General features: G+C 34.5%; 1 protein-coding gene across 1 annotated transcript; it reads left to right on the forward strand.

The window, feature by feature from the left end:
- The first annotated feature begins 537 nt into the window (after positions 1-537).
- Positions 538-8,757, forward strand: LOC577111 (small subunit processome component 20 homolog). Its single transcript, XM_011670483.2, has 11 exons — positions 538-694; positions 1,146-1,256; positions 2,374-2,523; positions 3,230-3,349; positions 3,993-4,187; positions 4,790-4,928; positions 5,139-5,503; positions 6,325-6,573; positions 7,316-7,454; positions 7,752-7,897; positions 8,614-8,757. Exons 1-11 carry the CDS (start codon positions 686-688, stop codon positions 8,743-8,745), a joined length of 1,755 nt encoding a protein of 584 aa, XP_011668785.1. The 5' UTR covers positions 538-685; the 3' UTR covers positions 8,746-8,757.
- The last annotated feature ends 2,885 nt before the right edge of the window (positions 8,758-11,642 follow it).

Here is an 11,642-nt window from a genome sequence, read left to right on the forward strand (position 1 = left end):
AGATAATTTTCATCTGCAATATTCAACTTGTGAACTCATTTTTGGCTTATGATCCACAGCTATCATGAACTGTATCTATTGTTGATGTTTAATACACAATCTGTTGTATTCAAAAGCATGATTGGATGCTTAATCCAAATAGCTTTAATGCAATTGGATTTTCATGGATTGGTGTTATTATGTGTTCGTGATATTGAAAATTATTCAAATTTACTTCAAATTATTAACAGAAGAAATAAATTTCACTGTTTGCTTTGTTTTTTAAGACTACCTTGATGTTTTTGCTGATTAATCTTTTATAGAGGAAATAATTTTGGTGACTGCATTTTGAAACACGGCAGTGCTATAAATCTACCTCATAATGCATCTAAACATAAATGAGATAATAATGAAACATTTTTGTACAGTGCATAACACATAGACATAATTGCATGTCTCTATGTGCTTTACTAAACAAAACACAGAAAGAGTGGAAATGGTGCACTGGATACACACTTGTGAGATCTTAAAAATTGTTAATTAAGTTTGTTTTCAAAGATGTTCTTTTTATGGTTGTTTTTAGGCGGTAACAGTCCTGATCCGCGATGTGAAGCACTACACAATCAATGAGAAACAGTTGCAAGTTCTACTTGCCTATGCTGAGGAAGACATCCATGATTACACCAGACAAGCAACTGCGTTCACAATGCTCAAGGTATGTTCTCTATGCCGTATCAATCACTATTCGTATTCAAATTGGTAACAGTAATACTTCTAATGAAGACCCGTATCATGTTCATCAGCATATAATATACAAATGATGCATGCGGATGAGTTCCATTATACGCTGAAGAAGGCATCCATGATTACACCAGCCAAGTTATACTGCCTCACTATCTTCTAATGAAGACCCGGTTCACGTTCATCAGCGTAACATCAGTTATACACAGAGCAGAGACCCAAGGTTCACAGTGATAAAAAAAAAAAATCATGAATGTGCATTTTTCAAATTTTCACTAGTTAGATTATTTACAAAAATGATTTGTATTATTTTTTTAAAATACAAACAAGTATTGATAAAAGGTAATCCAAACATGTGAAGTCAGACTACAAGAATCATGTTAAATTGTTAACATTATATAAATTTTTTTTTTTTTTTCTCTTAGGCCATCTTGACTCGAAAGCTGGTAGCTCCAGAAATCCATGGTATCATGAGTAAAATCTCAGATCTGTCAATCACTCAACAGTCCAGCTCTGTCAGGTTACAGTGCAGACAGGTGAGTCAATGTTGTCATAGAAAATACTCAATATAGTCATAGAAGATCCTCAATATAATCAAAGAAAATACTCAATATAGTCATAGAAGATCCTCAATATAGTCATAGAAAATACTCAATATAGTCATAGAAGATACTCAATATAGTCAAAGAAAATACTCAATATAGTCAAAGAAAATACTCAATATAGTCAAAGAAAATACTCAATATAGTCATAGAAAATACTCAATATAGTCATAGAAAATACTCAATATAGTCATAGAAGATCCTTAATATAGTCATAGAAAATACTCAATATAGTCATAGAAGATACTCAATATAGTCAAAGAAAATACTCAATATAGTCAAAGAAAATACTCAATATAGTCAAAGAAAATACTCAATATAGTCATAGAAAATACTCAATATAGTCATAGAAAATACTCAATATAGTCAAAGAAAATACTCAATATAGTCATAGAAAATACTCAATATAGTCATAGAAGATACTCAATATAGTCAAAGAAAATACTCAATATAGTCAAAGAAAATACTCAATATAGTCATAGAAGATAATCAATATAGTCAAAGAAAATACTCAATATAATCAAAGAAAATACTCAATATAGTCATAGAAAATACTCAATATAGTCATAGAAGATACTCAATATAGTTGTAGAAAATACTCAATATAGTCTTAGAAAATACTCAAAATATTTGTAGAAAATAGTCAATATAGTCATAAAAAATAGAAATTACAAATATGTTTGAGTAACACCAATATAGTCATAAAAAATAGAAATTACAAATATGTTTGAGTAACACCAACATGCACACTTTGCCTACTAAAACATATTTTTGGTAAATTGTCATATTTATCCAGCCTGGATAGATATAGCGTAGTCCCATATACATCTTTCTGTGTACAGTGCTTGTAACTTTACCAAGACTGGGCAAAATTTCCTATCATTTTGATGATTCCAGAACCTCGCAGTACACACCAATACTTATATGCTAGATGATTAACCTTTTCTGATCGATTCCACAACATTTGTTTTACAATGCCATCCTATGACCAGAACTGGACCAGAGCTACAAAAATATCCATTATGATTATTATATTATTATCATACCACAGGTGATGCATCAGTTTCTCTTGGACTACCCGCTTGGTAAGAAGTTAAAGCGCCATCTAGAGTTCTACGTGAAGCAGTTGAGTTTCAGCGTAGAATCAGGAAGAGAGTCGGCCCTAGAGATGCTAGCAACCATCTACTCGTCCTTCCCCCAGGTAAGTCTTATTAGACCTATCACAATCCATGAAAGAATGATCACATGAGAAGCAGCAAAATGAAAAAGGCAAGTCCAATAGAGTGGTGAAGTGTGATGTCATCAAAAATATATTTTGAGATATGACCATCTGAATAAATACATGTAGATTATATAGGAACTCTATAGGAGTGTTATATTGCTCTGGTTCATAACATTATGAGCCAGAGCAATTTAACGCAGAGTTTCTATAGGCAATCTATTTATTTGGATGGTCCTACATGTATCTCAGCCAATACTTAACATATTCAATTGGTTTTCAACATTTGGACACAATTTTTGATGCTCTTTCGGAAAATGAAGACAAAATTTAGAAATTCTAAAAATAGATTTTGTTCTGATGTCACAGCTTCGGTACTGTATGTGAGTCCTTGAGCAAGGCGTTTTTATCTACATTGCTCCTTTATACCCAGGTGCTATAAACTGGTCTGGTAGGATGCAAACATCATTGTGGTTGGATGAGCATGTGTGTGCTTGTTAGATGACGAGTAGCTGGAATGCTACCCAGGGAGTGGAGAATGTGTACTATGATGTGCAGAATAGTAATTCATTCCAGTGACTGGGATAATAAAAATACTGTAATGCTTTGATCTTTTTATGAAAGAGCATTTTATTTTAAGAAACAGGTATTATTATTTATTTTAATTTTTTAAAATTTTGTCATCCAGAAACTTCTTGTAGAGCATGCTGGTCTGTTCTACATCCCCATGGCAACACGGTTAGTGAATGATGACTCAGCAAACTGTAGAAAGCTGACGGCTCTGGCTCTCATCACTCTCTTAGATAAGGTGAGTCATCTCTCAAATATTCTTTTATCTGATTGTACGAGGGCTGTGCACTAGTCTCAGAGCTCAATGCATATGTGCAAGTCTTTTGTTGCTTGCAGTTTCAATTCATTAACATGTAAAAATGGTGATTTTTTTTCTTCACCAGTTTACCACGCCATATCTGAGCAAGCCATAACTGTGTAGTGCATATAAAGATATGCATTGTGTGCATTTACAAATATCTGGACATGATGGAGTGTTCTACTAAAGACTTATGAATTTTACCATGTATCTATAAAGCATGCTGTTTTGGATAGTCTAAAAAATTAAAGTGATGTTTTAAAGTGACTTGGTGTTAAACATTGCCTCAGATTCTGAAACAAAATCCTGGATTAAGCTCATGCTGCAATCATAATTATAAACCTTTAGGTCAGTCAGGAATCATCTGACTTTTATAAGCCAATCGTCTGTCTGATTATCAAGATATTTATGAATGGAAATCGAAATTTCAAAGTTCGTTTTCCTAACAGTTTTTAAAACAATACATACACATTTTTCTTAGGGCTTTAATACTATTAACAGCATATTACAGAAACTGATAACACTTAGGGCCATGCATCTCAGATTTAACACTGTTAAACTATGCCTTTAATTTCTCTTACAGCTAAGCTTAGAGAAGCGTGATGAGCTGTTTAGCATCACTCTACACTGGTTGCAAGATACGAAGCCTGCGCATCAGAGATTGGCCGCTCAATTAACGGCCATCTTTGTAGAAGCGGAGGAAGAAGAATTCAACCGACGTCTCACTCAGGTATTACCAGTCATCTGTGATATCATCAGGCCCGAGAACTTACTAGAGGTAAGAGCAAGACACAGCTTCATCAATTGCTTTCAGTTTTCAGATTTATATCGTTCCAAATCACATGTGAATTGATTTGATTTGATTTGATTTGATTGATTTGATTTGATTTAATCTGATTTGTTCTGATTTCATTTGTTGTGATTTGATATAATTTGATTGGATTGGATTGGATTTTATCTGATTAGATTAGATTTAATTTGATTGGAATGGATTTTATCTGATTAGATAAGATTTGATTTGATTGGGCCTGTGATTTGATTTAATTTGATTGGATTAGATTTTATCTGATTAGATTAGATTTGATTTGATTTAATCTTATTTGATCTGATTAAATTAGATTTAATTTGAATCTAATTTGATTTGATCTGATTTGATCTGATTTGATCTGTTTAGATTAGATTTGTTTTAATTTGATTTAATTTTATTTAATCTGATTTGATCTGATTTTAATCGTTTTGAATTGATTTGATTTGATTTTATCTGATTTGTTTACAGCTCTTTGATACTTTTGCGTCACAAGTGTTATATAAATTTTTTGTATGATTATTATTTTATGATTTTTTGTGATTTTATTTGATCTTATTTGATTTGATTGTTAGGAGGAGCTAGGAGAAGAGAATGAAATGAAAGCTCAAGATCATCTCATGTTTCATGTCATGTCGGCACTTTGTAAGATCACTAAACAGTGTCAGCTAGCTACCTACAAAGATCAACCTGAAATCATCACATCTATGTGGGGTAAGTAGGATATACCTAAGTGCACAAACTCTAAGAAATTCATCATAAAGTTGATGAGTTATCCTCTGAAAAAAGTGAGATGTTGAAGTAACTACCTAAGCACCATTTTCTCTCTTCTGAACAATGTTAACGAGTCCCTTTAAGGCTTAACGTTACCTAACGCACATACATTCATTATTTTTTAATTTGTTTCAATTCTTAATGTTGTAGAATCTCTGGAATCACACCTTGTTCATCCTCACTCTTGGGTGAGACTGATGGCTGCAAGACTCTTTGGAGAACTCTTCGCTGCTTGGCAACCGCATCATCTGGTTGCTATAGTAACAGACGCTGATGCATCAGAAGCAGCAGCAGCAATCACTCCTTCGTCTGAGAGTCAGCAGAAGAAGAAGAAAAAAAAGAAGAAGAAGAACCAGAAGGAGATGATTAGAGATGGAGGAGCTGTTGTTAAATCAGAGGAAGGCAAGAGGATGGAGTATCTCCATAGCAACCTAGAAGAGAGGATGATGGGATTGGCGGACAAGTTTTGTAAGCAGCTCAATTCCAGCATGGTAACCAAGGAGCTAGCAGAGCAGGTAAAACTTTTTACTTTTTACTTTTTACTTTTTACTTTTTACATTTTACTTTTTCTTTTTTCCTTTTTTCTTTTTACTTTTTACCTCTTAATCTTTAATTTTTACTTTTTACCTTTTACTTTTTTATTTTCACTTTTTACTTTTTACTTTTTACTTATTTACTTTTTTACTCTTATTTTTTTACTGTTTTGGGGGCAAGAATTTGTAGGAGTGCCATTATTTCAGATGTTTTCATCGTTAAGAGAAAAAGAGTCTTGAAGTAGGAGAAAACAAGCAAGATAGGTGATGTCAAAAGCTGAAACTTATTTGGCAGAAAGGATAGTCAAGGCGGATAGAACATTTTCTGTTTCCATCGTCAGCTATTCATAGTCTACCGAGGCCTTCAAACTCTCAATAACAAGTCATCTTGAAATTGTCACTATCCACAGTGCCATTCAGTAACCATACATGCCAACTGTTCAGATTAAAGAGGAACATTCCTCTTTTTGGGAGAAGATAATTATCATTTTAATGCAGGTGTTCCTCTTCCTGTACAAATTTGTCTGTAGTATTGAATAGGAGAGTTAGGATTGTTCCTCTTTTTTTTTAAAATAGCATAATTTGTACAGATTTCTGATTTTCAAATGTTGGCGTGTATGAGTAACTGATATATTTACAATAATCCCTTATTCTACAAAGAAACTCTGAATTTATGGATAGTTGTTAATGTTTTTTCTTGGAGGTCAACACCAAATCCAAGTGCTATCGCAAACAGAAATTTTGAAAAGTTAAAAGATATACAATTTGATATTTTCTTGTGTCGTTGTTGTTGTTATTGCCAGGTGATTAAGAACGTCATCTTCATATCCAAAGTGGTGCGGATATTGAACCCTCGTGAAGCTGTAGAAGAACTAGAAGAAGAAGATGAAGAGAAGGAGGAAGAAGGAGACGAAGAGAAGGAGGAAGAAGGAGATGAAGAGAAGGAAGGAGGAGAAGAGAAGATGGACAGAGAGAACGAAACGCTGAGTACGTCTTGGATCTTGAAGAGAATGAGCAGGATAGCAGCCACTGAGGTAGCTAAGACCCCAAAGGTAAGATCAAACCATTCTAGAATAAAACTTAAAGCCCAACTGCACTACTTATAGCTACTTGCGCCCTCTATATAGCAAACAACACCTAATCGGTGACCACTGGTCCTCCATGATCCCCTTTTTCTTATGTTAATTGAGAGTTGAGTTGATGAGATAACCACCTGTCAGTGACCATGCTGGTTGGTCTAATCCCTTCTGGCCAAACTAGTGCAGTCAGGCTTTAAACAAGATATATTCCTCTCATCCACTGCACAAGAGCAAGTCCATTTCTATGATGCAATGATTTCTTAAACAAGTTTGCTAGTAGGACATTTTATTCATATATACCGCTTACATGTATGTATCAGACTCTACAGTTCCTTTGACTTTTTGTGTACATAATTTCTACCATTATCATCTATCTGTTTGTATTTGTATTTTTATTTGAAATCCAACCTCAAGTTTTGGTTGTAATAAAAAATAATAGTAATTAAACAAAAAATCAAAGTAAAATTTATTCAGCTTTGGAGCTAAAACTTTAACTTCTATTATGATTGCTCAGTACCTGTAGGTAACTTTTTTCCCCTATAAAGACAACTTTACCCAATAAGTAGAAAGTAGGTCTGTGATATTGTCTTTGTTAATTTTCTGTATGAGAATTTATTTTTTTCTTTCTGTGTGAAATTGAATTAAATTGAACTAAAATTAATAATGTTTTGATTTTCTACCCATAATCTCCATTTTGATTTGTTGTTTGATTCAGATAACACTCAAGAGGATGTCAGTGATTAAATGGATCGCTGCTACAGCTTTAGACCTAGGTCAAGGGTCGCTTCGACCATACCTTCCTAGCATGCTTCATGTGGTGGGACGAGAGGTCAACGACAAGTCAGCTCAAGCTGGTAAGTCTTTATTGATAAATATACTGGTTTTTAAAGCCTATCTGCACTAGTTTGGCCAGGAGGGATTAAACCACCCAGCAGGGTCACTGACAGGTGGTTATCTCATCAAATCAGCTCTCAATTAACATAAGAAAAAGAGGATCATGGGGGACCAACAGGTACCAGATAGGCATTGTTGGCTATATAGAGGGCGCAAGTAGATATAAGAAGTGCATTCCTGCTTTAAAAGCTGTGAGATTTGTCTTGCACATAGTCAGATGGATGATGTACTTTCTTTTGATTTGTTTATTCTACCAGATCCTGAGCTAAAGACGTTGTGTCAGGAGGTCCTGGAGCTGTTGAAGTCTCTGGTTGGATTAGATGTTTTCTCAGAGGTCTACGCTGCAGTTCAAAGGGATTCTAATGAAACAAGAATGGCTAGGAAAAGGAAGAGAGCTCTAGAGGTACACTTCATGATACCAACCTTCCTTCTCATCCTATTTTGTCCCCTCTCTCTTCTGCTTTCTCCTCATCTCCCTCTTTTTCCTTTCTTTCTATCCCTCTTTCTTTTTTCTCTTTTCCTTCACTTTATCCTCTCTCTCTCCCCCTCTTCACTTTCTATTCCTTTTTCCCATCAATCTATTTTTTCCCTCTTTTTCTTCTGTTTTATTGCTGTTCTCTTTCTCCTTTATTTATTCTGTTATTCTCTCCCATCTTCTTCTTTTACTCTTTCTCCTTTTGTATTATTATCTTCCTATTTTTGTTCAATCATAATTCTTCTCTTCTCCTTCATTTATCTATGCCTCCTCATTTCTTCTCTTTAATACCTCTTTCTCTTTTATCTTTCTATGACACTATATTTTGCGGAGCTAACCAAGAATCATCTTACAATTATGTCTAATATTCATTCTCTTCCTATTTTTAGCTCTCATATTTATTCTCTTCCTCTTTTGATCTCTCATATTTATTCTCTTCCTCTATTCTTACTTCTCATATGTATTATTTTTTGTAATGTCTCATATTTATTCTTTTCCCTTCTGTATCTGTCATATTTATTCTCTTCCTCTTTTTATCCTTCGTTTCCTAGTTATACCTTTCTACAATGTGCCTCTCCTGCACCGTTGTTATTATTTTGCAGAGTTTGGATGTATGGGTAATGTTGGTTTGTTTGTACTTTCAGGCTGTTGCTGATCCTGAGAAAGCAGCTTTGAGGAAGATGAAGAAACAGCAGTTGAAGAAAGACTCAAGGAAACGAAAGCTGCAAATGATGAGACCAACTTATCATATCAACAAGAGACCTAAACAGACATAGAGTAGTAACCCAGGGGGGGGGGGGGGGGGGGGGATTCACAAAACTTGTCATCAGTGACATATGACAGTTTTTGTTATAAGCTACTGAAATCCTCGCTTCTGATTGGTTATCAACAGATTTGTCACTAATTTTTGTCATTTGTCATTTAAAAAAGGCTTTGTGAAACGGGTCTCTGGAATAGAATTGTAAAAGTGTCATGGGTGGTGTTTCACAAAGAATAAGATTGACTCCAAGTTGGACTTAACTATGGCAGGCCATTCATGCCACTAGTTCCTCTGACCATTCATGGCATTGGTTTATCAAGGGACGTACAAATCATGGTCACAACTCTATAGAATTGCCTTTTGTTGATAGTTCATTATTGAAACTAAATATATTATCCAAAGATCATAGTTGAGAGACCAATGATGAGAGCAACCAGTGGCATGAATAGCCTGCCATAGTTAAGTCCAACTTAAAGTCGATTTTAGTCTTTGTGAAACACTCCCATGGTCTAGTGGATACGTCGTTCAATGTTGGACTGAGGATTCCCGCTGCGGCACTAATGTCCTCTGGCTTGACATTAATCTACATTTGCCACTTTCCCCCCAGGAGGTAGAAGGGTACCAGTAGGAAGGAATTCCTTGAATGCTGTGAGCACTGATACGGTATGCTAGCAGAGTTGAGGGGTTCTTGGAGCACCTTACGTGGTGGATATGTGCGCTATAAAATATTCTATATTATTATTATTATGATACGATTATTAAATTGGTATGATTGTTTGAAGGTTTATTACCTGACTGCTACTAAAGCATGTGTATGCTTGTAAGTAATCAACCAGGGGATCAACAGTGGATATTTGAATTCAGCACCAAAAATTAGTACACAAATTTTCAGGTGCTGCAAAAAAAATGTGGACCATGAAAATAAAAAACAGACCCCTTGTTTCCCATGCCATTCCATGTCTTTTCTATGGCCTGAATGTTAGCATCTATAATTCATATTATTGATACCCCTTCTATCAACCCCTAACCTATATTATTGATAATAATTACACAGAGAATGCATCTACATGTACCATTAAGATAATGTACAGGTAAACTGGATGGTACGTGATCATTATGAACGCATGTATTATCAGAAGAAAACTACATTGTTGACATGTTTTTTTACTTGTGACCAGGGCAGAGCTACACTACAGTTTTGCAATGAATTGTAAAAAATAGTTTTCTGTCCGCAACAACTTTAATTTTTTTTTTTTTTTTTTTTTTTTTGGGGGGGGGGGGGGGGGGGGGTTGTATACATGTCAGTGTGTTTTTCTCACTGTGATTTTCCCTGGAGCTCTTTTTCAATTTACCTGAGCTATTTTTGTGCTTTTCAGAGCTAAATCGCTCACCGTCCCCATATATATATATATATATATATTTTGTTTATATACTTGTTCAGTATAGCAAGTGCCTGCAATGAAAGTTTGTTTAATATAATTGGAACATGTTTGATTGAAAGTTTGAATGTGATACCCAAATCTATATATGTGTATGCTTGTATTGATAGGCCATGCTGCAAGCTTCTTCAGATACAACAAGATAGGTTGTGCCAAAATGTTTTATATCTCCATTTCATATCCTGTTTTTGTTAGTTTAAAGTAACAAGTTTGATTTAAGTGGATCTGTCACCCAAAATATTGCCTGTGTAAAGAAATATTGCAAAGGTGGGACTTGCACTAGCTACATGTAAAAGCAATTTTCTTTAGACACCTCATCTTTCCTGTGGGTATTAGTATAATTAATTTGTTCTCAGTATTTTCTAATTGCCAAGCTTTTCAATATCTAATTAAGCTAATTTGTGATGACTGTATCTCTTCCTACAATACTTTTTATTTTTAATGATTAATCCATCTTCAAACTTGATGTACCAGATGGATTAGATTGAACCTGTTTAAAATCATAGATTAGTGGTGATAAACGGGAAAATACCTAACTTTGTGGAAAAATTAAGATGTTTTAGTCATATGAATTTAATACAAACTTGGTTATTTCTCATCTGTTATGAACAGGAAAGACATTTCAATTCATGTATAAACATACAACAAGTATCATATTTATTTGTTATTTAGTAGAGCAAGTTTTAGGATGGTGGGATTGTCCTTAAAGAGAGAATTTATCCACATGTACATAGTTGTCTAGCTGTGTCCAGTCACTTTTACTGGGGCAGTTTTAACAGGTGTGAGGCAACTGAATTCTGCTTTATAATTAAAAGGATACATGTACAATATGTGGTCAGTATGTAAAAGAATCATGCAAGTAAACAGTATTTATATTTCAAGTCTTTTATTTGAGATATGGAGATACAGTATTGGATTTAATACTTACAAACTACCTACAGTATATACACATTGTTGATTACATTGCACAAGAGAGTGAAGACATTTCTTCTATGTGGAATCAAAATAAAACTGGTCGATTCTGACAGAGTGTTTATTATAGAAATTAGTTGTGAAATTGTGCTTATTTGCTTAATGATGAGGCAGACTTTTTTTCTCCTCTGTGAATACAAGCAAGTCGTATGTTGCATGCAATTGCCATTCATTTACCGCGCCCTGGCTGTTCTGTGCAGTATCAGAGATGCCAACCCTCCCTGATTTTCAGGGAGGCCCCCTGAAAAATTTATTTTTTTATACCTCATCCCACATAAATGTTAATACCTCCCTGATTTTGTGAAAGATTATTCTTATTTTGCTGTATGCAATTGATTGAAAACTCCCTGATTTCTGAATGAATCCTCCCTGAAAGCTGGATGTAAAGGTTAGCATATATCTGCAGTATCGGCATTACAAGGCATTACAAGGCATTACTAGTCCGTTCATTCGTGTGATTGCCAAATTTGGTCAAGATCAGTCTAAAGCCGGATGAAAGCCA

Source organism: Strongylocentrotus purpuratus, unplaced genomic scaffold, assembly GCF_000002235.5.
Source record: "Strongylocentrotus purpuratus isolate Spur 01 unplaced genomic scaffold, Spur_5.0 spur5_scaffold_17, whole genome shotgun sequence".
NCBI lineage: Eukaryota > Metazoa > Echinodermata > Echinoidea > Camarodonta > Strongylocentrotidae > Strongylocentrotus > Strongylocentrotus purpuratus.